Source organism: Electrona antarctica (assembly GCF_951216825.1).
Source record: "Electrona antarctica genome assembly, chromosome: 11".
NCBI lineage: Eukaryota > Metazoa > Chordata > Actinopteri > Myctophiformes > Myctophidae > Electrona > Electrona antarctica.
The window spans coordinates 17,173,068-17,200,751 of record NC_136792.1 but is presented as its reverse complement, the minus strand read 5'-3'; the positions used below and the strand labels follow the sequence as shown (position 1 = coordinate 17,200,751).

The 27,684-nt window shown below is 43.4% G+C and overlaps 1 protein-coding gene and 1 long non-coding RNA gene across 3 annotated transcripts; both read right to left on the bottom strand.

The window, feature by feature from the left end:
* Nucleotides 1-4,083: 4,083 nt before the first annotated feature.
* Nucleotides 4,084-6,689, bottom strand: LOC306932293. Its single transcript, XR_013791095.1, has 2 exons — nucleotides 5,350-6,689; nucleotides 4,084-5,285 (listed from the first exon to the last, which is right to left on the bottom strand). It is a non-coding gene; the product is annotated as an uncharacterized lncRNA (long non-coding RNA).
* A 3,535-nt stretch (nucleotides 6,690-10,224) lies between these two features.
* hic1 (hypermethylated in cancer 1) lies at nucleotides 10,225-19,822 on the bottom strand. Of its 2 annotated transcripts, none has more exons than XM_079514419.1 (2): nucleotides 19,714-19,822; nucleotides 10,225-12,749 (listed from the first exon to the last, which is right to left on the bottom strand). In XM_079514419.1, exon 2 carries the CDS (start codon nucleotides 12,730-12,732, stop codon nucleotides 10,537-10,539), a length of 2,196 nt encoding a protein of 731 aa, XP_079370545.1. In that variant the 5' UTR covers nucleotides 12,733-12,749; nucleotides 19,714-19,822; the 3' UTR covers nucleotides 10,225-10,536. The 2 variants fall into 2 exon arrangements, with proteins under 2 accessions (XP_079370545.1, XP_079370544.1); XM_079514418.1 differs by lacking the exon at nucleotides 19,714-19,822 and adding an exon at nucleotides 18,243-18,343.
* Between the last annotated feature and the right edge of the window lie 7,862 nt (nucleotides 19,823-27,684).

The following is a 27,684-nucleotide window of genomic DNA, read 5'->3' as shown; positions in this document are numbered from 1 at the left end:
ATGTGACTGTAGTTCTTCAGCTGAAGGGCTGATGATGACCTGGGGGGTGGGGGGGGGGGGCACCCACCTTCTATGCCCTCCTTAGAGTATAAATATAACAGAGACGTCACCGAGAGGAAACCCTGAGGCGAAATGGACATATTGGCCGAATTTGGTATTGCAGCTCGAGCCAGCGCTGGTCCGTTGACTATCATTGCGCACGTTCATGTTATTGGGGCAATGACACGTGAACGCTGTTTCATACGTGAACGCGTGCAATGATAGTCAACGGCCAGCGCATTCACGATTTGGCCCAATCCATCCCAGAATGCACTCTGTTCCTACCCGGAAAGAGGAGTGAAATCGCCTCATGCGTTTTTGAGCAACTTAATGCAAGTGGATGGGAGGAGAAATCCGGTGACGTCTCTATTAATAATTTAATATATACTCTAAGATGCCCTCTGACATTACCAGGTGGAATCATGGCACCATTGCCCGACACCAGACACCCTAGACCTTTGGCATTTAATTTGGGATGCCAGTGCCTATGGCAGGGAGGAGTAGAGGACTCAGGGTGAACATGGGCAATGGGCATGACTCCAGTAGGCATTGATGTCTCCACATGTGCCCATTCAAACGTTCCCTGGGACATTTTAAATGCTAACATAAAATCAGACAGAATATCTTAAAATATCATTTGCAGCAATATAAAGTGGAATTGGACTGGCTCAATTCTCAAACTGGATTGGCTGCACAGGAATTAGGTTCAAAGTTTCTTTATTGTCACTATCTTGTGTACAGGTACTGGTACGGTTGTAATGCGCATAACTCCAGAACCGTTTGCCCCACTGACTTCAACTTCGACACACACGTTCCACACCCCCACAGGGAGTGCAGTGCCCGGTATCGAGTCGGTCGGACCCACGGTTCTCCAGAACCACCACAAAAGGCTCTGGTCTGCCATGTGGGCCTAAAAAGCCAAAGTCCCCTAACCTGTGCAATTTCCAGCCTTTGCCTCAGCCAATTGATTACTTAACCACTCCACTTTTCACAGTCAGTTTGCACTCTTCAGACACAGGCAGACATGCAGATACAGAGATCTCCATGTAGGGAAAAAACGGGTGCTATGACAAGTTGACAACAGGTATTATTAGGTTCCCAAGTTGCATCGTTCTCAAGTAGGCCGGTGGCCGACGGGCACATACAGGTCTAGTAATAATAATAATAATAATAATAATTGTATTATATAAAAAATAAATGGTTCTTACTCATAGGATATGAACATCTATTACATGTCTTTGCATAATATAAAAGCTGTAATAAAGGGACCGGTGCCACTGTCTTTGGCATTGTACAACACAGAATTAAACTGACGCATTCTGGACTGGCCCAGAATTCAGTGTTATATTCATTCGGTTGTTTCCACACATTTGAAGAGGTAATTCATGGCAAAACTGTTTGATCGATGTCAAACATCTGGGAGGCACTATGATTTCTCATCTGCTCTTGTTATTCAGGTTATGCTCACACACTTCGGGGGGAAAAAGGTGTGCACAATGCACATGTGCGTGCACGTTATGTGTGCACGTCTGGCTGGTTTTGCTCCTGCTGACAGAGTAATGGATCTGTACATTGTTGCATATGGACTTTGTGTGATGTATGAGATTCATTTGAAATTCTCTGTCTTAAATGAGGCACTTGCGTGTCCATGTGGGAGAATATAAAGCAGACACGCTCTACTCCCTTGTCCCACATTTGTCTTGAAATGTGAATTCCAAATGAATCCGCATTACACAGTGTGAACACACAAAGATTAAAAGAGAGAATGTTTAGCTCACTGTGCTAATGTTTAAGATTCTGACAGTGTAAATCAGTGTAAATAGGCTTACTATAAATCACAGAATTTGCCTCTTATTGTGCAAACAATAAAACTAAATAATTGAGACACATGCCGTGTGAAACCATTATGCAATTTATTTTATTGCCAAGTTGATGTGGGTATAGTTTACAAACAAACAGACAGAAAATGACATTTTTCACATTGGCTTTTGAAAAAATAAAAGCCTTATCGACATGAATTAAGACAACAGAATTAAAACAACAGAATTAGAGAAAAATAATTATGAAACAAAAACCCACAATTGTAATTTACACAAAGAAATTGCCTATAAAACATTTTTGACATGCAATAAATACATTCATTTCACTAAAGCAAAGTAAGATCAATATTGACAATGAAATGTAGAAAAATACTGTTTGGTCTAATAATGTATTGCGTTTTAATGTGTTCACCACTTGACTTTGTTTCAAGAAGGCACTTTGGAAACACTCACTGGAGATTATTGACATCTGAAACATTTTGTGCTTCTTGCCTGCTACTGTAAAAGGAAACAGTTTTCCATTGATTAGTCTGATATTTTCCATAAAATATGCAATGCATTTTATTGCCTTGCTTTTTCCATTCATCCATAAATGTCTCTGGCTGCGTGGCGGTTTATGATAAATGCCTCTGGCTGCATGGCGGTCTATGTAACAGCTGAACTTTCTTACCCCGTAACCTCAACCAATAGCCTACAACAACCTAAAAACATCACACTGATCATCATTACATCACAATCCATCATTTCTGCACATGAATGTGTGTGTGCGTGTGTGTGTGCGTGTGCGTGTGTGTGTGTTTGTGTGTGCGTGCGTGTGTGCGTGTGCGCACGCGTGTGTGTGTGTGTATTGTGTGTGTGTGTGCGCGCGTGCACGTGTGCGTGTGCGTGTGTGTGTGTGTGTGTGTGTGTGTGTGTGTGTGTGTGTGTGTGTGTGTGCACGCGTGTGCGTGTGCGTGCGTGTGTGTGTGTGTGTGTGTGGACCCTGAGGCTCTATAACGTTCTGGCAGAGGTTTTTCAGTGTGTGTTGGGTAGCATTGCCTTTGCTTTAATAATGACTTTTTCTACGAGAAGTGACACTCCAAAAGGAGCAGGGCAGCCTAATTAAATCTGACCTAATCTGGAGCAGCAGTCTGCCATCCAGCTGTGTGTGTGTGTGTGTGTGTGTGTGTGTGCGCGCGTGTGTGTGTGTGTGTGTGTGTGTGTGTGTGTGTGTGTGTGTGTGTGTGTGTGTGTGTGTGTGTGTGTGTGTGTGTGTGTGTGTGTGTGTGTGTGTGTGTGTGTGTGTGTGTGTGTGTGCGCGTGCGTGCGTGCGTGCGTGCGTGCGTGCGTGCGTGCGTGCGTGCGTGCGTGCGTGCACTGCGCGTGGCTGTGTTACGATCAGATCAGCTTTAACTGCTATGAATGCTATTTGTTTTGCCCCTGTTTAGTTGTTTAACTGTTTGCCTTTACATATCAGTGAAAGTGTTTCAGAACCACACGTTGCACATTTCAAACAGGTATTACTGGATTCAAGCCGGCATGAATGAAACAGCAACACACACCATTTCAAGGTCACACATGGTCCACTTTGTCAGTCTTGTCTGTTCATCTGCCCTGTGGTAGAAACAGAACGAGAGTGGACGCTCCAAGCTAAACAAACGGGGGAGTACATGGGCAGCTACAACCCTTCTCCTGTTCATCTACAAAGAGCCTTCTGTCGGTCATGTGCTGATTGGGTCATAATTGTTCGCTCTGGAAAATAGGATGCCATATTCTGAGGGCATGCTGACATGAACATTAACATAAAAACCTGACAATGAACTGCAGCGTTAAACTATAGAGAAAAGAATCATTTCCTCACAATTCTCCATTCCCGACAGAGGGAAACACATTGTTTTATGAACATGAGAACACAGATTAGGGGGGGCGGGAGGGAGCGAATGAAAGGTATTAAAAACAGTTATGTTTATTTCTTTGTTTTTCACTGAAGCTTCATCGACTACCTCTATCTCCCTCTGTTTCTGCTTTATTTTGTCCTCCCTCTCCCCCGCCTGTTCTCTCCATCGCGGCACATGACTTGGCTGCTGGAGCTGGGGCCTGGCTCAATTGTGCAATTTCATACATGTTTACTTTACTGGCATCTTTCTGAGCATATTTTCCCCTCACATTATTCTGCATTTCCTCTTGCCTTTTAAACTCTGTCTTTAATCTTCCTTTTTGTAATCCATTTCTGGATTTGGCGGAGCAAAGTACAAAAGCGATGTCAGACATTCTTTTTTTTTAAAAAGCTTTGGCCAATCATCCGCTGTGTTTTTAACACATGCCACAAAGCACATTTTGGAAGTCGATCAGGGCGTTAAGGGAAAGAAAGTAGTTGTTCTCATAAACATTTAGACAAGTGTCTTCTTCAACATGAATAACAGCTGGAAGTCAGTGAATCACAGTGGGAAGGGGGGGCACTGGTTTGTGCTGAATGTCAAGAAGTTAGGAGGGGCAGACAGAGGTGAGGAGAGAGCTCCGAGGTAACATGGGAGGACAGGGAGTGTGGCCAATGAGTGTGAGAGAGAGAGAGAGAGAGAGAGAGAGAGAGAGAGAGAGAGAGAGAGAGAGGACGAGAGGACGAGAAGGAAGCATAGTACAAAAGAATACAGCCGATTTAGGGAGTTTTAGGAGGTCACAAGGGTAATAAAAATCATAATTCAAAGATTTCTCCAGAAAATGGCAGTTTGGGGGGAATAAATCTGAAGCATCTGTTTATAATAAAGACTCTTGAATGTGTCAAAAAAACCCTCCACTTCACCCTGCTCTACTGTGGGAAAGACTTTCAAACACACAGATTGACAGGTGTACTGCGGATACACTGCACAGCGCAACCAAACACACACACACACACACACACACACACACACACACACACAGTCACACACACACACACACAGTCACACACGCACACGCACACACACACATGTGCGCACGCACACGCATACACATCTACACAATCAATGACAACACCAACGTACTGCTGGCACATTTGGTGTTGATCGACTTTGGTTTCATGATTTCATCGCCCATAAATCTAGGGTATACTATTTGGCTCAAGCTTACATCAGAACATGATTCTTTGTAAAATAAAACAATACAAAGTAAAAACATACTGTATAACACAATATACATGAGGGGCAAACTAGCGGCAAGTCTGCTCTGTGCTCAATATTACCTAGATAATGGCTTTTTTAATAAGGCAATGTCAGAATTGGTGAAATGTTCAACAAGGCAGCTTGTTATAGAAGCTATCACTGTGTACGCTTCGCTGTTGGGCATCGGCAACGTCTGCTCAGTGCTATAACTGTTTTGGCGTACAACCTATAATAAACGTCAAATATAATAGTGGTTATATGGAGCCCATCGCAAAATAGACATTTGGAGGTATTCTGTAGACTGTTTAACCTGTCAGAGTCAGCCATCTCCAAAGTCTAATAGACATTTGGAGGTATTCTGTAGACTGTTTAACCTGTCAGAGTCAGCCATCTCCAAAGTCTAACAGTACAGAGGTCACGTGGCCTGGTGACGCTGGTAAAAAAAGCTTAAAGGGATAGTTTGGATTTCCTTTGACATCAAAGCCTTTTTTGGCTTACTGGGTCATGGGAACTCATCCAGACCAATTTTATTTCCATACTGTGAGTATTATAAAATTTACGGGACCGGGATGGTTGCCATACAAGCATTAGTATGGAATGAAATGAAACTGAAAAACTACACTTAGAAATTGGTCGCTGTTCTTACAACTACAACTCATTCATCTATGTCTTAAAATCTTGTTAATTTTACATTATATTATTTCATATAATTAATTGTGATGAATGATGGTATCATTATGAATTCATACTTTCTTAGTTTGAAGAGTTCTCACTTCTTAATTAAATATATTTAGCAACACAATTACATTGCAAGTTACCCAGCCTTGTCTTTGCCATTCACAATGACCAGCCAGTCCCTATAACTTTATAAATATTCACAATATGGATGTAAACGTAGTTTAATTGAGGAAAAAAGAGACGAAAATAAAAGTAGTCCAAAATATATTCAAAGTCAAAACATTGTTAATGATGTAAAACAATAGCTATCTGCATGAATGGCTTGCTTTTTCACTACACATCATCACAAGGACAGCTTTGCGTGACAAAGATACACAGTAAAATAGTGTAAAAATGTAACCAAATCACTGTGTACATTATGTGCAGCTGCATGATTAACAAAACATACAATCAGTCTGTTAATAGTTAATTTACCCATCCGTAATTCAGAGTTTACAAACGCACAATGTACACAGTGTTAGCCTGGCTAATAAGCCAGACTAATATCACACAACACTGTCGCGGGATGGCAATTTATTTTTGCCAACGGCTGATTCGGTCTGGCTTATTAGCCAGGCTAACACAGTGTTACATTTGTACACTCTCAATGAAATCTCAGGATTGTACAATGTAGAGCCTCCTATTTTTTCTGAATGGAGAGTTGAAGAAGTAAGAATAGTCTTTCATATGGAGACAATGGATCATGTCCACCCTGCTGCGTTCTCCCTACTCCTCCTCTCACTCCACAATCTGCGTCCCTCTCTCCCTCTCTATCTGCCTCTGAGCAGAAACACACGGCGCACATCCTGCTCAAGACGACAGACTAGCCAAAAGTTCACTTCCTGCTCCTCAGCTCTAGTCCTTCACACCAGCCCTATTCCCAGGGCATACATTAACAGCCATTCATATACTCAAATAGCATATGGACACACAAACACACCAGCAAACGCTTCCTCTTCCAGAAACACGCTCCTTCCCTCACTATCTCCTACACACACCCACACACCCCCACGCACGCACGCACGCACGCACGCACGCACGCATGCACACACGCACGCACGCACGCACGCACACACACACACACACACACACACACACATTAAGGGAATTAAGGGAATTTAAAAAACAATCCACATCCTATGTTAAAGTTAAGGCATTATCTCCCTCTTTCTTCCTGCGCAGATTTGGTGAGGCAGTGGAAACAGTTCAATGTTATTTTAACTGTGCAAGAGAAGGAACAGAAGAGATAGATTCTCAGTCAGAGTGAATTGGTGAATGAGAGGGAAGAGAAGGGGTTGGCGAATGAGATCGAAAATTCCCACGATTGCACATCCGCCCATCTCTACATTTGGGTGTCTGTGGTCCATAAACGCTACAGTATATTTGACACACACTCCTGACAGCTGCAGCGTTGCCTCATATTTCGCTTCAAAACACTTTTGGTTGGAGGTCTTTGTTAAATGGCTTTTATGGAAGGTATTTGTGAAGTCTTCCATTTACTAATCCAGGGGTTCTCAACGTTTTTGGCCGGGGACCCCCGGAAATGCTTTGGCAATGTCTCGGGACCCCCGCCCCGCCCCGCCCCCTCCCGACCCCCAATATAAATTGACTGCTACAATAACCTTAAACCATTTTGGGCGGGAACCCCTTTTGGTGTTTTAAGCATTGTTATAATTTAGCTATTGAAAAATAGCAGATCTACAAGCTCATAGCGCGCCACCGAGTGGCGCGCTACGAGCTTGTAGGTCTGCTATTTTTGAAAAAAAGTGAAAATAAAATTTTAAAATAAATCTTTTTTTTTTTTTTGGAAAATAATTTGGGGACCCCCTAAAATAATTTGGCGACCCCCCGAGGGGTCGCGACCCACGGGTTGAGAACCCCTGTACTAATCCATGTACTACTGCAGGGGAAAGCTGCACTTGCTGCCATCCAAAACAAGCTTGCTCCTTCTGTGTTTCTGTGCATGTTCTAACTCTATCTGAATTGTATCATGGAGTGAGTGGATGCTATAGCTTCCAGAGGAAAAAGGTCAAACAACTCGAGGCTAGTTTTCATCCTTACAAAGGCCACTGTTTGCGTTGTTCCTGGTAGTATTGATAATAAATAGTCTTGAAGGTAAACAAAGATATCACAAAATGACACCATTGTTGCACCTAAACCCAGACACGCCAACAGAGGTGTAACTCAGCGTTTACCAAACAGCCAGTTTTAACATGCTACCAAAAATAAATGACTTTGCCTTATCAAAACATTGTATTTGGTCAGACCCACACACACAAGCCTCTTTGAGGACAATACAAATGGAAACATTTACTACATCGTAAGATAAACAAAACAAAAGAATGTTGTTAATATAACATGTTATCATCTCTCCACCATAAAATTGCAATAGGCAAAAGGTTGTAAGTATGAAAAAATTAACCACAGGTTTAACACAGGACAACCGTCCCCATACAATATAAAAAAGAAAAAGAAACAAAGTGTGTGTGTGTGTGTGTGCGTGCGTGCTCGTGCGTGCATATGCACGTGCCTGTGTGTGATTATTGTTTTTTGTTGGTTTGCTAGAGTTTTGCATCCCCCTGCCGGGTTCAGTCCTGAGGTAAGCATCAGTAACACATGCGTTGCTTTGGTTAAGATCAACTGATAGAAAGGGAAATAATGTGAAAGAAAACAAACATCCTTGATATGATCATAAGCTACTGAAATGAAGCCCTTACAATATTGTTACATTAATAAAACAACATAAAACAGTCCCCATAGATGGGCAAATTGTCTCTAAGCTGAGTGTAAGTCTTTAAGATTCACAACGCCTATCACAGTGCATTCATGGCTTTAGTCTTCACATTCACCCACTGAGGTTGGCAATGGCACTATAGTGGTCAGCAACTTCTAATCTAAAACGATCCAACAGTCAAGGCAAAGGAAAAGGCCAGCATGCTTTGGAATAAACATTTGAAGACAAAAATGTGCCTTCAACCCACAACCCTTAAGTGTTCTTTTGTTTTCTTTTCTAGCTGGAGGAATCGCCGGTCAGCCAACAGAGAAGCATGTCATTCTTGTTGTGCCTGACACCGGCAGGGAGGGCGGCAAGGATGGGAGACAATTGCTAGTCTCGGGTTTCATGTTAATGTGTGGATCAGAGGGGCAGGATGGCAGGCATGAAATGGGACATCAGGCCGACAAGATGTGTGAATTGTTAGGGAGAAAGTGGGATTTCACAGGGCTTACTGGAGCACGGCAGCTGGGATGTGCTGTTCCCCAGTACAAGCTTCCAGGGAGCACCCAAACACCCGTTAATAATACATCAGATTGGCGGCTCCCTGTGTGAGCGTGTGTGTGTGTGTGCCTGCGTGTGCCTGCGTGTGCGTGCGTGCGTGCGTGCGTGCGTGCGTTGAGGAGGAAAACAGCAGTGACAGTGTGGAACGCTCACTTTGGCCTGTCAACAGTAGCAAGGCTCACAGAGAGCAACATGGGAGAGCAGGTCAGAAAGGTCAAATGAATAGAGCAACACTTGCTGTACGACGTAACATAGGACTATTGCTAAGGCGTGGGGAGTCATGGCCGGTGAATGCCGTTATTGCTGGTAGTGAGTGACAGATATCTGTGTGACTGATTCTACCCTGGACACTGCCTTCAATATCTCCTTCTCTGCTGACAGTTCCTCAGCTGCATCCACCATTGTAAATATTACACAATGTCAGAGGCAACACCCATGTGCTCTATCTACCATGGGGATGAAACTACACACATGAACAGGGATTGGTGTGTCATCATCTGGGTATGTGCTCTCGTGTCCCAGTTATGAGATCACAGGGCTGTGCTTGCTGCTTTTCAATAACAATTTACGGGCGATGTGATGTTAGTCAAAACGCAAATTGAAGAATAGAAATGAAAGGGAGCTTGGGAGTTCAAAGGGTTATGTGCTGAGTGTAAGAGTGATTAAGCTACTATTACTGTCACTTAATATAAGCCTTGATTTACAACAAAATATGAGGGAGTGTGTTACAAATAATTTGGTGTGAAAATAAGCATAGATCACTTTACCTAAATGCTGAAGCAACTGCTGTCATTGTTTAGTCATTTCCTCGTGACTAGAGAAGCAGGAACATGATGGGTAGAAAGCTTAAGAATGAGATACATACATTGTCCAGTACCCCAAAAGAAATACAAAAAGCTCGCCCAGCAGCGAAATCTCATCAGTCATATGAAGATGCACAATGCATGTCTAATGCATGTCACTAAAAGGTCTTCCCATTTCTTTAAAGTCCAGAAGAGCAGGCTTTATCTTTGGTTAAAAGATCCGCTCTGGTCTGGACACAAGCCCTGAATCTTGTCCTTATGTGCTTTGTTCAGTTATGTACACATACAATACTTAATAGTACACAGGTTTAGGGTCAGATTGCAACACTTCTTTGCAACAGTCCCCCCCTCCCCCCCCCCCTTTTTTTTTTTTAAATTTCACTACATACAAAAAATAAATTATGAAAAAAAGGAAGTAAGAAAAAAAAAGCCTATTTCATTTTGGTATTGAATCTGTTGCTTTGGCTCAATGGCTTGATAAAAAAACTAATGTGTTTGCATTCACTGTACATAAATACTGCACTGCTTTGAGTGAGTGCTCCTTGGTCACGGCATAGCACAGTCTTTCCTTTTAAAGGAGCACTGTAAAGGACTTAAAGGCTGCAAAGGAGGACACTTAGGACAGTTCTACACTTTTCCATACGCACCAGGAGACCAAAAGCTCTTGGCCTGAGGTGCAGAACAGATACTGAGCTGAGGTGGAACGTACACCATGAGTGCACAAACATCTACAGATCGTCGCCATGGATGCAGGTCACGTGGCCTTAGCTGGGTGAGTAGCGTTCGATTCGGGCGTGGGGAGAGAGGGCCTGTGGGGGCGGAAGAACCCCCATGATGTCCAACTTATCGTGCGTGAGACCCAGATGGTCGGCGGCTAGCTTGGACAGCGGATAGAGGCTGTCCATGGCCTTGGCGTCAGCCACCAAGTGGTGGTGCTGGGCTTGGATGAGGAGCTCGTTGACCTTTTCTTGCTTCAGTCCCAGTTCTGCTGTGTATTTACTCAGAGGATAAATCCCCTCTGCAAAGTCCAGCTTGAGCTTCCCATCGGCGGTGAGGCCCGCCCCCATCCCGCCGCTGCTGTGCATCTTCATATGACTGATGAGATTTCGCTGCTGGGCGAACTTACCGCCACACACTTGGCACTCATAGGGCTTCTCCCCAGAGTGGATGCGCATGTGCTCGGTGAGTCGGTACTGGCGAGTGAAGCGCATGCCACAGGAATCGCACGCGAAAGGCTTGAGGCCCAGGTGGCTGCGCATGTGGCGCGTCATGGTGCCGCGCTGGGTGAACTTCTTGCCGCAGATGCTGCATGGGTACGGCCGTGTTAGCCAGTGGGTCTTCTCATGCTGGCGCAGCGTGGCGGGGTCTTTGTAGGACTTTTCACAGTTGGAGCAGCGGTAGGGGCGCATCATTTCCCCGATGCCCACGGAACCGAGCCCCTGGTTGGACTTACTCTCAAGGTGGGACAGGCTGTTCAGGCTGCTACTGCTGTTCAGGCTTCCGTAACCGTTAGCATTGCTGCTGTTGGTTTTAGCATTTCCATTGTTGCTGTTCCCCATTTCGCCACCAGAGTTGCTGTACAGCTCCTCCTCCGTGTGCGTCTCCACATGTGCGTTGAGCTGCTCAGAACTGGGGAAGCCCTTGTCGCAGGGGATGCAGACATACAGGTTGTCTCCGAAGCTCTCGGGCTCGTAGGGCATGTGGAACCTCCCCATGGCCCCGGGGGACGGCCGACCCTCGCTGCTGCCCGTCTCCTCGCTGCCCGAGCCGCTCTTATCATCCGCCCCCTCGCTCTCCTCCCCAGCCTTGTGGTTGTGATGCTGGCGGTGGTTCTCCCGCTCTCCGTGTCCGCCCCCATCGTCCTCATCCTCATCTTCCTCCTCGTCCTCGGCCATGTAGGACGGGGGCTCGTGCTTCACCCAGCGGTAGATGTTGCCCATCTCTCTGGCTGTCTCTCCAGCGTCTGTGGGGGTGTCAGGGCTAAGGGGGCACGAGTAGTGGTCTGGGCCATGTGAACTGGAGCGGTGCAGGTGGGGGAGATGGGGGCCGAGTGGCTGGTTGAGGTGAGGGAACGGGAGAGGCGTGAGAGAGCCTGCCTGGTCGCATGCCTCCATCTTTTCCGAGGGATAGGCCCTCCCGTTGGCTCCTGCCACAGGGCTGCCACGACCACTCAGAGCCCCGCCTCTTTCATCATCGTTATGTGGCAGAGCATGTCCCAGGTGTGACTGGGAGGGGGGGCTCTTTTTGGACAAGTCCAGGCCATAGATGGGTGAGCAGTTTCTCTCAGGGTGGGCCGAGCGCGGGCCAATTTGGGCGGCGGACTGTGGCGAAGGGAACACCTGAGAGCCCTGGTTGGACGTGGGAGCGTACAGTTCACCAGCGTGAATGGCCATGGGGTGGGGAACTAGCTCCTCTAGTGGTGGGGCACGGGGTGTGTGGCTATTCACCACTCCGCCTGGAGGGCAGGACTGAATGACAGGAGTAGGAACCCTATACCTGCCACCACTCCCTAAGCCCATGTTATTGGGCGCCATCTTTGCATAGGGCAGGAATGCAGGAGCTGGTCGTGGGGGGTACTTGCCATTTCTCTTGAGCTTCTTCTTGCACAGGGCGACTAAATCAAGCAGCTGCAGGTAGCTGGCAGCAGCCAAGACGGCCCCCAGGTTGGGTTCAGTGGGGGAGGTGGGGTCTCCTTCGTTCAGGCGGCCGGTGTAGATATAGTCCAGGATGACCCGGAAAACGCCTGGACTCACCATCTCATGGTCAAGGTTGATGAGATTGTCGTGGACCACCAGCGACTTTAGGTAGAGGCTGCTGGCAGCCAGAATGTTCTTGTGAGCTCTGAAGAGGGCATTTTGCACCACGATAATAACATCACACAGGAAGCCCTTGGTGCGTTGGCTGTTGAGCTGCAGGAGGAGGTGCCTAGCATGACTTGGAACTTCCATGGCATCCAACATCGTCTTTAGACCGCCACCTGCAACAACAACAACAACAACAACACACATCTGTAAACATCATGTTTCATCTGCATTTCAAATGGCACACAATAATGATAATACTTGATAAAATAATAAAAACTAATGTCATTAATTAGTCATTTGCCAAATATTGTGTGTGTCAAAGAAGAGAGAAGAAGAGAAACAGAGTGTGTGTGTGTGTGTGTGTGTGTGTGTGTGTGTGTGTGTGTGTGTGTGTGTGTGTGTGTGCGTGCGTTTTTTAAAGTTAAATTAACACAAAGCCCGAAATAGCTTAAAGATTGGGTAATAAGCTAAAAAGAGAAAAGAAAGAAAATGTTGAAAAATGTGTAGTATATAATAATATTAATTATATATATTTAACTGTTTTTGTTCTATTTTTCTTTCTTTATTGTAATGATCAACAACACGCCTTTTATTTATTTTTTAAGTATAGGCCTATTTGTAAATGCATGCAATTAAGTAAATAATACAATCATTCACTGATTAATTATAGCCAATGAAACAGAAGCATGGGAAGGTGTATAGTGTACAAAGACCACTGGATATACTGTATGTGACTTTCTGCTATAAGGCTGAGTGGCTGCAATGGTTTTGTCATTATCAGAAACTCAAGTCAACACACTCATTTCCTCTGCAGCAGTTTTCAGAGAAAATTAAGAAGGAGAATATAAGAAGCAAAAAAAAGAGGAGAAAAAAACAGAGATGAGTGTTTTTAAGCTGCTGGTGTGCTGATAAAGTATTCCAGAAGTAGTAGAAGGTTTAAACAAAGTGAATGTTTTGCAAGTGTGATGAACAGCAGGTATAAACCTGTGGGGAAAAGATGTGTCCAAAAAAAGATAGGTCTGGCTGCTCCTCTATACCCAGTCATATAAGGAACGCTGAGCGCACGGGATGTAAATCATGGCAAAATTGGATGGTTCAATAGTTTAACTCAAGAAGAACAGCAGGATTCCAATGCACACACACACACACACACACACACACACACACACACACACACACACACACACACACACACACACACACACACACACACACACACACACACACACACACACACACACACACACACAGCACTGTAAAAACTTCAGTATCACTCACATATTCATGTGTATTGTTGCACCACATATAAAGTAAACTATATGAACTATAGAAATTATTCAGGATGCATTGTTCAAACAGTGGTGTCTGAAGATGCTTTACTTTAGGAGATGAAAACGTTTGTAACCCTCCCTAAGGGCTTAGTCTCACTGATGGGAAACAAGCAACTAAATAAATATATCCGATCGTGGTCTTCCTGACTGAAGTGCATCCTCGTCTTGTTGATTTCATTGAGTAGCCTATATTACAATGGTTCTCAAACTTTGTCATGCCAAGGACCCCCAAATTAATATGGATTTGGCCGCGGACCCCCAACGGAAAACATGTTGTGCAAGGGGCCATCACATCACCGTACAAGATAATGTGTTGTTAAAGATGTTTTGAAAATAACGGATGCATAGGGTTAGTAGTGGTCAAAATTATTTTTATGCTATTTTAACTAATTTGGCTGAGGACCACAGACCACTTAGAACCCCCTCAAGGACCCCTGGGGCTGTCCAGACAGACACCACTTTTACAACCACTGGCCTATAATGCCCCCAGTAAAATGAACAGATGAACAGAGACGGAGAGCTCTTTAGCATAGCTGTCTTCATCCATACATCACTCCATAGCAGATTTGACAACAGGCTTACAGCAATACAGTATCTGTACAGTACAGGCTCTTATAGGTATGTGCTCAAATTCAACCAATGTTGTTGACGTTAGATAGATTAGACATAGATCTGGATTCTGGATACAGGTCTATTGGATTGGCTGTATGTTCAATCCACAAAATAAATACATTAAATAAATAAATGTTGAAGTCTGTAAAAGAAAGAAAGAAAGAAAGAAAGAAAGAAAGAACAACAGAACAACAACAAGAAGAAGAAAGCATGAATATTGTTTCCACGTCTGGTCTCTCTTCTGGCTTTGATTTCACAGTGGTCTTAAGTTTATTCCTACTGTAAATGTAATGTATTTAATCTGCAGAATATCCCCATACAATGTTGAAGTGAAGTCTGTAAACATGGGGGGCAGCCAGGGGGTGCTAGCCTATATAGGCGGTTAACAATAGGCCTGCAACGCTGTGAACCGCGCGGTGAGTGATGACACGCTGTGCTCGCGCATATACATTTTCCCCATGCGCCCGATGCGCGGCGCTTTGTGACACACACACACACACACACACACACACGCGCGCGCGCGCACACACGCACGCGCACACACACGCACACTCGGGAACACTCAAATGCAGTTCTTCTGACCCGTCATTTTTCAATATTCCTCGCGTCTGATGGATCTAATTTTACATGCAGAGCCACTGTGAGTCTGTGACACAAACTAATTGCTTTTATATTTGTAAAATAATAATTTCACTGGAGAAGCGGCATGTATTTCTGTGCTGCACGCACCTGTTTTGCCTATACCGCAATGAAAATGTTAATTGACTGACTAGGGCTAAACTGATTAGTAATCAGTCCTACAGTAATCCCTTCTAGGCCTATAAAGAAGAAGAATATTTTGGATTGGTTAATTGACAATGATATAGGCCCATAACAACCTTTATTTTGACTATTTGTTTAGATGCTCGGGGGCGCAGATAGGCATTTTAAACCCTTAATCTGAAAATCTAACACACACTCAGTTCACAAAGTGGCAAATATCGGCTATTTAGAAAGCAGCCAAAAATGAATGCCTGCAGGCTTCTCTTGTAAACGCTGTAGGCTATATCTGAATATTCAGCTAACAAGCACATGTGTATTTTGACTATAGGTCTAATTTACTGTAGGCTACGCCTCTAAAGAGATGGCTCTGGGATTATCATAAAGGCTAACCTCTTGAAAAGCTAAATATACTTGGGTGATTGATATAGCCTACATTATATGCTCTTAAAAGGGTTCAATATGACAATGTTTTGACTGCTGTGTCTGTGCGGGTGAGTTTGCTGCGGGCAGACTAGACTTCCCTATCTCTCTAGATTTACTGTCTATCATAATAAACAATTAGATATCTGCCTGAACAAGCTTCGAATGATGGAAGCTTGTAATGGTATTTTATTTCGTTTTATTTTAATTTACATGGCACGTGTAACAAAATACGTTTAGGCCCTATATGATGACTATAATAAAAGGACAATTTGCTGTCGTTTTATTTTTATTTTGTAAGACTATCGTGTAGGCCTGTATGCCTATCAATTATTGGTTTGAGCATGACAACATCTGCTTAAAAAGTCAGCATCTTATGAAATAATAAGTTCTGACTGTGTTTTATTTGGAGTCGCAGGAGTAGGCCTATATAGTATTAGTGGACAAAGTGAAAGTATAGGCTACACTGAAGAACAATGTTGGTCTCATCGTGAAAGGGACAAATGCTGTTGAGCAGCATGAAACTATTAGTGATGAAACTCATGCACTTTAAAACTATGAGGAGCGGAAGTAGCAGCCGCTATAAGCGAGTCAGTCAAGTTCAGAAACTCACAAGTGAGAATCTGCAGAAGGCTTGCATCAGGAGGAGGCAGACGTTTCGTTTTTAGAGCCATATGCTATATCGTTGCTGTCAGGTGGAAACCTTGTATGTCCAAAGCAGTTCCTTTTTATGATTAGGCATATATTGTTTTAATTAAAATAGTGAATAGCCGATCTACAAGCGCACAACACGTGGCATTAACTTATAATTTCCACGAATTAATTTATGTTGGACAATCTTTACAGGCCACGAGACGAAAACAAATATGCAGATACGAGGTTTCTATCCGAAAGCTGTATACCGCGATCGACGCTTCGAATTTCATCATGCGTTTATAAAACACCTCGCATGCACAGCTCCATGCCTCCTGCATGCATGTTCACTTTTACCATATGTGAACTAACGTGGATTTACATTCACAAACCCTGGACTCAGTTAATATAGGCTACCGCATGTCAGCCATGAGCTATACTATATGACATTAATGTGATACAATTATGATACAGTTTGAAGATGCATTATTTTAGTTAGCCTAACTGTCAAATATACTCAGAAAAAAGGGAAATGATCAAAGTCTGAAAACAATAACATTTGTAAGTGTAATATTTTTCCTCAAGTTGAGCTCAATATCTTATAATACATTTAGCCACTTTTATGTTAACCACATAGCCTATAGGCCTAATCGATTCCACATTGGAGATGTTCAGATATACGTCTGAAATAAGTCTGACATCTTGTTGAAACATTTTTATATGATTACAGATTTTTTTATATATATTTATTAATAATATATTTTTTTTAAATAAATAATAGTTCAATAGATAGCATATATTAATAATGCTTTACGACTTTATAATGCCCTCTGAGGCTCGAGTCATTGCTTAATTTGAGTCTATATGAATCAGATGTCAGGTTGAAATAACAGCATTACTTTGACTGTTTTTCGTGCGTTATGTTATATATAAAGCTCCTTATACCAATACGTTGTCCTCTCTGATCTGTCCTCACATTTAAGCACAACACCAAACGTAAACGCGCGTGAAACCATAGCTCTCTGTCTGAAAGTGTCTCACATCCTTTATCTCCGGAAAATCATTCAAAACTACGCAGGCCTTTGAGCAAGCAAGGTGGAGCAACACACAGCTGTTTCTTTTAAACAATATCAGCCATCTCTCTACCTGTCTGTCAACAGAGCTATAAAGCAACTCGTTCCTCAAGCTCTGCTGCCTAATCTTTAGGCTATAAAAAGAGCCAATTAAGATCAGCAATTAAGAAAAACATGTAATTGCAAATACATTCGTAATACATAAACGTTTCTCCAGTTCAACACCATGCTGCGACTTAATCCACAGGTGGTTGTGGTGCATCACATTCTGCAGTCAAACAATAGGCTATATATATTTATTGTATTAATTCAGACGACCAATTCTTTTTTGGCAATTTATGTTGGTATTTTTTTACGTATGAGTGTTTACACTTTGTATTCTTTTGTCTAACAGATCATATCAGGTAATGATCATCGGTCCCAGGATTTTAGAGAATCACGCAAAGGCTATTCGGGATAAATTATGGTATGTCAGAATAGGCTCGAAATACAATCACCTGCATACATAGGCCTAATTTAGAATATGAGTTGTTTTACGTAAATAATAAATATGCCAATAATGCCAATATGCCATTATTGATATAAAAAATAATTGAATTCCATACGAAACAATAACTGTTGCATTATAAAACGCGCAAAGTTATTTCCATGATAAGAGAATAAAATAAAAGAAACAAAGGGAAAGGAAAGTCCATGTAACATGTTGCTGTAGCATACTGCCTACACTTTAATGTCCAAAACAAGTTATATAGGGCTAGGCTATAGGCTACATTTCCCCTTGCTTCTTGTTCGCTGTTGAAAGCTTGAGTAAAGTCTAAAGAGGGCATCTTCTTACCTGCATGCCCGATCTCTTCTGCCATCCGATCTAAGTCGCCCTTAATGATCATCTCAACAGTCTGTTGGAGTCATATCTGACGCGTCAACTTTGAACTGCCAGCCTCCAAAATCCATGCCAGTTTTCCAAGCACGTCTGCCAACTCTTTTTTATTATTAATTGATATGAATTTCTTGTTGCGCTCTACGTCCTTCCTCCCACCCACCCACCCACCTCTCTCTCTCTCTCTCTCTCTCTCTCTCACTCTCTCTCTCTCTCTCTCCGTGCCCCTCCTCTCCTCTTTTTCATCCCCTCCTATAAAAAATACGTGCCTAGAACAGCACCAGTTTCCTCCTATTTTTTTATTCTTAGTAATTTCCTCGGCTATTTTTGAGTGGAGGCAATAACGCTCGCTGAGATGATAATGGAGCCTCTATGCGCCTCTTAAGTGTTTTAGCGCCCCGTGTGATGTCAGTCTATAATAAAACTAAAAGGTAAAATAGAGGGCAGGAACTTCATGTGACCCCAACTTGAACTTCACAACACATCGTCTTAAAGAGACAGGCACTTAGCCTACTGTATGTCACTGCAGCCCCAATGCAACGTTTGACACAAGAAAGAAAGTTTAAAGTTAAACCAAAGTATAATGAGATGGTAATCATGGTATAGTCGATTAGGCGTTAAAGAAAAGAATGCGTCACTTCTCTCCTTCTCACCGGTAACCATGTGTGTCCTCCTGCCTTATAGACTATAAGTGGTTTAATATATATAGCCTAAACACCTGATCTGATCTATATCATATCAGTAAAAGGCCTTTCCCCCTCATCACCTCAAGGCGAGATGCAGATAGGGCTAAATGTGCTATGCTGCTGGCGGCCTGTAGTCACAAGATCCCCTTGGAAGATAAAGATATATGGCCTGTTTCACACTGATTGGCAAAACTGCCATATAAACTAACATCTCCAGTAGATCCAGTCCATTGAATTTAATATTGTAACGGGTCATGTAAAAAAATAAAAAAAACAAAATCTCCAATGTCATCCTGCTATTATGATGCACTACACTCCTTTTATTTATTTTTACCCTATGTGTGATGTCATGTGTATGGAGTGACTCCACCTGTATGATCCCGTGTGATCATCACTGTGTTTAGACATCATAAACTATTCAGATGCGACTACATGCAACAAGTGATAGCAGGCTACTCGTTGACATGGCAACCACAGACACCTACAGTATAGCCAAAACTACCAAGCGTTCAGAATATCAACAGTCAACTTGTAAATTGTAACCTTACCTAACCGATACCGATAGTGAACAAAATGTAACCAAAGGACTCAGAGCAACTCATTTGAAATTACACATTACAACAGACTATGGGTCTCATCTGCCTTCTGCCACAGAGCGCTCGTCCAGACACGGTGTGTTGTGTATTCTCTACTTCATGCACGGCACGGCATCGCACTCCTCTCTCCCGTCTCAAAACACCTACCTCGGACTCATGTCTGGTGTCGTGGCCGTTGGTCTGGTCTCCGTCTCGGAATGAATTCCTTCACTCTCAGTCAGACCCCACTCTCCTAAAACTCCCGAACTATTTGCAAACAGTTCCGACCGCATGTATCGCTATCCTCCTTGACGATTCTCCTTTCACTGTCTGTCTGCCATGCTAAAAACCCACTTTCTCACGTGAAACAGTTCTATCAATATCAAACCCTTCAGATTCTGTCGGGGTCCGGGTCGGACCAGATTTCTCTACCGCCGTGGACGCGCGCACAGCGACACTCGATGGCCATAACATGTAGGAGATACACGCAAGGACGCAACCCAGCCTCCTTCAGTAGAAGCAACCCATCTATTTCTATAGTAGACCAAGTCTACATAATTAGGCTACTAATGATTAATTAGCATATATATTTGACCTAATTTAACACTTTCACCTTCACTGGTGCTTAGTTGTCTATAGATTATACGTGATATTTGCTTATGGTCTGATCTGTCAGCATCAGCATTAGGCCATTTTATAAACTAATATGATATGATGCCATAATTTAAACTGTGGCATATACATGTCACAGAAATAGCCATCATCCAAATTGTAATATTCCAGTCAATGATTCCAATCAATTTAATTATTCAATCAAAAGATAAGATACAGGGTGGGCGAGGGTCAATATAGATACTCTTAATTTGTGCAACACAAGAAAGAAAGAAAGAAAGAAAGAAAGAAAGAGTGTCATATACTTTCCAGGTTAGAAGAGGTAGGGTTTTGTCAACTCCTTTTTTTGTTTGATATATTATGTTCCTATGAGAGCACATCAGTAGGATACTCACTCCAAATCCTCCCATTGTCTGGCCGTCTCAGAGTTGCTAGTGATTGGCCTTTGCCAAAGTGTCTAAATAATACACTTTCCATTAGTTCTGCTATTAGACAAAATGTCTTGATTTTGTATATTATACTTACTAGACTGAGGCCTATTAATTTCGGTGCAGTATAATCTTTTAATCTCAACTGACAATCGATTCACGCAGCCTCGTCTTTATGCTACAACTTTATTAAATAAGTTGTAATGATCACCAGACTCACCAGTCGATCGGAGGAGAGTGATGTCTCTCACTTCCAGTTTCCCATGATGATGAACTGTTACTAACTCCCCTGTCAGAGCGAGGCAGAAGCAAGAGAATATATTACACAGTCAAATCCAGAGACTCACTCTGAGAGCGCACAAAATGGACCTGAAACGGTCCTTTATACACTCTCGGGTTTAAATTGACACTTAAGATTTGACTGTACATAGGGGGTTGTCCAGGGCCAGACCAAAATGTGTTTCAATGACTGATTAAGGTCCTAATACACTGTAGTACAAGTGTTAACGTTTTTTGTTAATACATACATACAACAAAACAAACTTCAAAGGACACAACATTCAGATTTTGTTAGTACTGCGCCTCGATCTTTCTCCATTTTAGGGGGACACAGCTGTTGTCTTTCCAGACAGACCTTATCTCACTAATCAATCTCCCTCCAGAGACCTGTACTGGACGTTGAAACTAAACTTGTCAAAACACAATTTAACGTAATCTGGAGTGCAACAAACCTGAAACACTGAACTTTTAATGAACTGAAAAATCTTCCAAAGGGTTGGTGTAAGCAATGATTCAATTAAAGCTGCAAGAGCCGGACTGGAGCCCAACCCACGGAGCACAACGCAGTGCATGCTGAGCATGGCTACTTCCTCCAGGACCAATGCAGAGAGGAACTGGAGATAAGGCAGGCTTGGTGCAGCTGAACAACTAAATCACTTAACAGTCTAGTGTCACCCTCTAAATCACACACCTCCACTATTTCTACAAGTGTTAGCAATGCTACGTTTATGTGTGGTACACGTCCTGCACAGAGTACGTGGGTCCATATATAGTGGTGAACACATGACTGACTGCAGCTCATTCTTCTTATTTCGAGACACTTGTGAGCAGATACACTGTAGACTTGCCAGCTCTCCAAGGCTCAAAGCACCTCGTTTCAATTTGCACTCTGAATGACTAGCATTCCAATCAACTTATTATTGCTCCATTACTGTCTGGCAGGTGGCCTGCAGCAGTCAAGACAACACAGAGCAGCACCATGAGAGCTGAGAGCAAAGTAAAAAAAAAAGTAATCTTAACACCTTGAACCAGACACCACAGCCATCTGAGAGACTGAGCCCAATGTCGCACACTTCTATACTGTAACTCCCTTTAGGTCTCTCTCTCTCTCTCTCTCTCTCTCTCTCTCTCTCTCTCTGTCTCTGTCTCTGTCGCTGTCTCTCTCCCCCCAGCCCCATCCACTTATTTTTCCATTCTTTTCGTTTCCATTTCAGTGGACATGCCATGGACATCACCAAATGCTTACTTGTGCCGCCCCACTATTGCTTTTTTCTTAATTTCCTACTCCATCGTATGACGAAGTATAAGCTAAAGCGGGCTTATCCCAGACACCCACCATTCAGAGGCAACCGTCCACCACCATAAATTGAGTGGTAGGCTCAACATTTACACACAAGGCCTCTCCTAATTCATTGTAATGAGCAGTTTTGCGACAGCTTTAGGGGATAGGCGTGCAAGGCATGTCATTTGAATGAGCCGAGCTGTTGTGAGCGTTTGGTCGCTATTCTAGTTCATCCTCTGTTGGCAATGGGCAATTATCTTGTCATGATGACAGCCAGATCAGAAATTATTGGGTTACATTTTGATAACAGAGGGTAATGGGTATGAATGCAATATGAGATCATAATTTGTGCTACAAGAAAAAAGATTTGTTCAGTAGGCCTGCACCACTTATGTTTCTAATTTAGTTTAATTTAGTTTGTGATATTTGACTGCATTATTGTGAAATTCAAACTATAAAGTTTGATAACAAACAGTAGACTTGCAAGCTAATCTTGTGCCCATGCAATCAAATCAATTGTACAAAGATTGACCTTTTCCCTTTGAACATCAGTGGTTTTCCAGAAATGTTGCTTTCTGCCCGCCTTCTTCTACTCAGTGTGGGTACTGACCACTGTGTGTGTGTGTGTGTGTGTGTGTGTGTGTGTGTGTGTGTGTGTGTGTCTACATGCACGCACAAGCGTGTGCATGCGTGCGTGTTTGTGTGTAGGCCAGCCTGTCAGGAGTCTGTGGTGCACATGGCTGTCCGCTGCCTGGGTTTTGCTCCCTGGTCTCTCCTCATTAGCCTCACACAGTACAGCCCTCCTCCTCCCCTCCTCTCCCCCTCTACCTTCCATTCACAGTACGAATGGGGGAAGAGCAACCTTTTGTTTTCTGTGTCCGACATGTACCCTGTTTCTAGCCCTCCCTCTTTTCTCTCCTCTCCTCTCTACTGACTAAATCTCTTTTCCGGCTTGATATTGCTGAAAACCATATGCTGCGTGACATCATGAGGGCAGGAAGCAGGGAGAGGGGAAGGGGAGAATAGGGGAAAGATTGGCTTGCCAGGACTCTGTGCGGTGATGTTAGCAGAGAGGCATTCTGGGAGGCCCTTGGGGGGGGGTGTTGGGGGGGAGGGGGGTAGTAGCTTTTTTTTCTCAATTTCACTCCCACCTGGATAATCAGGGGACGCGGCTGGATGGGAGTGATGGGATAGCTGAAGGGGTAGTCTTATGGACTTTGCATAACCTGGATGCCCTTCTTCAGTTAACTGTCCCTTTAAAACGATGTTCTTACCTTCGTACAGTAGCAGTCACGTGGGCATCTTTGCATGTGATTTACATTCATGCAAATTAATAATGGAAAAGCTATAAGCTTATACTGTAGTTTGGGAAACATATAAAACACTTTCTGATAAGGTAGCTCTGCTCTGTCACTCCATCAGAGAACGCCACTTAAGTAGTATTTTACACTTTGTTGTGTGAAAATGGCTGATCTATAAGCTCACAACGCATAGCGATGCAACACATCATGAACTTGCAGATCTACTATTTTCGTCCATTTTTGAATTTCTTTGAAAACGCCAGGTTGCAAGACAGGGTCTGGATTGGCTCTTTCTGTGATACTAAAAACTTCTGCAGATCATCTAGCTATCTCATCCTTTTAGTCCCGCTCGCTGGCAGTCACAATCTGCTCGCCAGGCTTTTTGTCTGTCAACCTCGCTCCCTCCTCCTTGCGCTCGCTGGGTGAACTCCTCAGCTTTGTTGTGAGGTCCTGGTCTCCATACCATCAACCCCCCATTCCATCCAGCTCTCTATCGGCACACACAAAGATACACATAAACACTCACTCACGCACACACGCGTACGCACACACGCACGCACGCACACTCATCTCTCTGTCTCTCTTTCTTGCTCTCTTTTGACACACGCACGTCCATGTACGCGCGCGCATACACACACACACACACACACACACACACACACACACACACACACACACACACACACACACACACACACACACACACACACACACACACACACACACACACACACACACACACACACACACACACACACACACACACTCTAAAATACCCTTCTCTCTGATTAATGGCAGGGCTGGGGAGTGTGCCAGGCCAGTTCCTTACAGAGTGAAGGCAGAGGAGAGGAGAGGAGAGGAGAGGAGAGGAGAGGAGAGGAGAGGAGAGGAGAGGAGAGGAGAGGAGAGGAGAGGAGAGGCTGCTGCAGCTGTGGTTTTGGAGTCTGTCTTTGCACCCCCTCACTGCCCCCTCTCTCCATCTCCTCTCTGGCTCCTCATGGGACACACGCCTTGGCCAGGCCCCAGGAACCAGGGAGTCAGGACCAGGCTAAGGGGGAAAAAAGGGGGAACAAGAAAGGGAAGGAAGGATATCACAAAAGAAAAAATAAAGCTGACCCAATAGCAGAAGTATTGTCCAGCAGCAACACCTATTTGAAAAGAGGGGAGTGAACAGAAGTTCATCGTAGGTTTTCATATAGTTGATTTAGTTGGTTTAATTAAATGGCATAACATCATCATCCGAAAAAACAAAGAAAAAATGTTTCTCAGTGTTGTTTGGAAAACTGTCAGTGTTTCAATAAAGCACATAATGGTTCCATCAAACCCACGGCTATTGTAATGGGTCAATATTGAACCACTTATATTTCTCTAGTTCAGTGGTTTTTCAAATGCCCTTTACAGTATATGTGCTTTGGACACCAAGTTGAACAATCATGACCTGGTTTAATGACTTGTAAACAATATTATGTTGCCATATGATTAAATATTGCACGGAAAGAGCTGTGCAGGGCAAGGAACTATTACTGATCATGCTAATTATTTTCATTCTTTGAGCGTACATGTTATAAGAACAAAGGTTCTTATATAAGAACGAAGGTTATAAGAACGTTATAAGAACGAAGGTTCTTACAAGCCAGTGCATTATATAATGTCTGTTCATTGGAATGTGGAATGGGACAGTGAGAGTAACTATACCGTTAGCTACATGAACTGAAGTAATGTACTCAAGTACAATGTTGAGGTATTTTAACTTTACTGTAGTATTTCCAATTTTCAATACTCCACTAGATCTCAGAGGCAAATATTGTACTTTTAATTATTTGGAAACTTTAGTTATTAGTTACTTTGTAGATTTTGATTATTATAAAACATACATTACCCACTTCAGCCCTACAGTATACATTTTTGAAAATAGCCGATCTACAAGCTCGAACTACGAGCTTGTAGCAGCAGCAGTGTCTCATGCATGCAATTGAAGCAGAGCCGTATTTAAACGGGACTACCTTTTCGCAGAGCCTGGGAGTCGATGGGCGCTGATGGGGCGCTTGTTTTTACCAGCTTGTTTTATCCTGGGCCGTCAATGGGATAGGGAGCGCTCTGCTGTGTTCATTTGGACCCCACGCAATTAAACTCACAAAAACTATATAATACTAAACATAACCTCAACCCTAACCTCACAAAACATATATAATACTAAACCTATAAATGGCGCTTTTATCCAAAGCACTTCATATAGATTGTGCATTACAAGCACCCATTCACACACACATTCATACACCAACCATGCAAGGCACCAACATGGACATCGGGGGTCTTGCTCAAGGACACTTCAACACTAACTCTGGTGGAGCCGGGGATCGAACCGGGAACCTCATCATTGCCATCCATCCAGCATCTCTACCGGCCACTCTACCCCTGAGCCGCTGCCACCCACTATGACCTTAAAGGGATATTTCACTTTCAAAAAAACTTTTGGTCATTTCATCATTTCTACTCAGGCTTATGTGAACACCACAGACAGTTTTTAAGTTTCTCCAGTCAGTATTTAGATATTTGATATTCATTTTAGCTGCCTTGCCCCGTTCCTATATACAAATCCATTATAACTTTAACCATGAGATTCATCGAAAACACCCGACCTATTTTCTGTTGACTGATAATGTCCTTCTAATACGTGAGGTGGCCGTGGTTTATCATTTACTGTTTTAATTTATTTTTAATAATTCGTTTCCAAAATAATTATTAAAAATAAATGAAACAGTCAATGAAAAACCACGGCCCCTCACGTATTAGAAGGACAATATCAGTCAACAGAAAAAGGTTTAGGTGTTTTTGATGAATCTATCATGGTTAAAATGGAGTTTTAAGTTATAATGGGTTTGTATAGGAAGGGGGCAGGGCAGCTAAAATAAATATCAAATATCTAATTACTGAATCAAGCAACTTAAGAACTGCCCGGGGTGTTCACATAAGCCTGAGTAGACGTTAAAATGACCAAAACCTTTTTTGAAAGTGAAATATCCCTTTAATTAATACTTTATCGGCCAAAAAAGCGGTTGTTGGAAAAATAGTGCCAGCAGCGGGATTCAATACCAGGAGGCGTAGGTTTGGAGTAATGACTAGCAAGACACGAGCAGGCTGCAAGAGTGGGGTTTTCTGGCTGTGTTAGAATGTGAGAAAGCCATTAGGCCATTAGTGCCCATCGACTCCAAGGCTCTGCGAAAAAGGTAGTCCCTATTAAATGGAGTGCCTTGAGGAAAAGAGGTATGATTGGAGTATGGAAGTGTGACGTAATGATCGGGGGGGGGGGGGGGGGGGGCACAACTCGGACCGGTTTTGCCGACTTGCTAATGGGGGACCATTTAAAGCAATGTTGGCTTGCTGTGGTTGGTGTGATTTTGGACACGTTGGCTACAACAGAAATGTGCATGAATAGGGTGAGGGGCTGCCAATGTCACTCCGAGGTGAGGTAGAAAGACTGGTGACCCAAGGTTACTGCCAGTGAAGGCTATCTTTTGTTGTTTTTTCGCCCCAGTATTTCAGAAGCTAGACTGCATGGGCATTGGCAAGATCTCAGTTGACTGGGCCTTGACTGTGATAGGTTGGAAGGTGTGCCATTGGCCGAGCATCGCATAACGAGCGTGCCACGGGGGACACCCGTTATATATAAGTGGCAGATAGAGAAATGACATCCAGAGTTTGTGTCTAAGTCTCCTTGAGCAGGACTCTGAACCCTACAATTGCTCCTGATGTGCAGGTCGGTGCCTTGCATGGAGGTTTCCTCCGCCAAGGCCATTGAGTCGATGTCTTTCCTTCAACTGTGCCTTGGTCTGCTCCGGGGTCTCCTCCCAGTGGGACGTGCCTCGAGGACCTCCCTATAGGGAGATGCCCAAACCACCTAAGCTGGCTCCTTTCCAGGCGAAGAAGCAGCAACTCTACTGAACGTTACTGAACTCTCACCCTATCTCTAAGAGATGCCAGCCACCTCATTTATCTCATTTATCCCATTGATATTCCACTCAATCTATGTCTGTGATTTACCCCTCCCTACCCCACTTGATGCCAAGTTCTGATTATCTAAGGGATTGTACTATCTAGTCCTATAAACTCATTACTCAACTAGGTCTGCAATTCTGCACCGAAATTGAGAACAGCATAATAAAGGGAGGGGTAGTTGTTTGGTTGTAAGGGCTGTCAAGGCCAGAAAGTCGTTTTCTTGCCACTCCGTAGGCGTTCC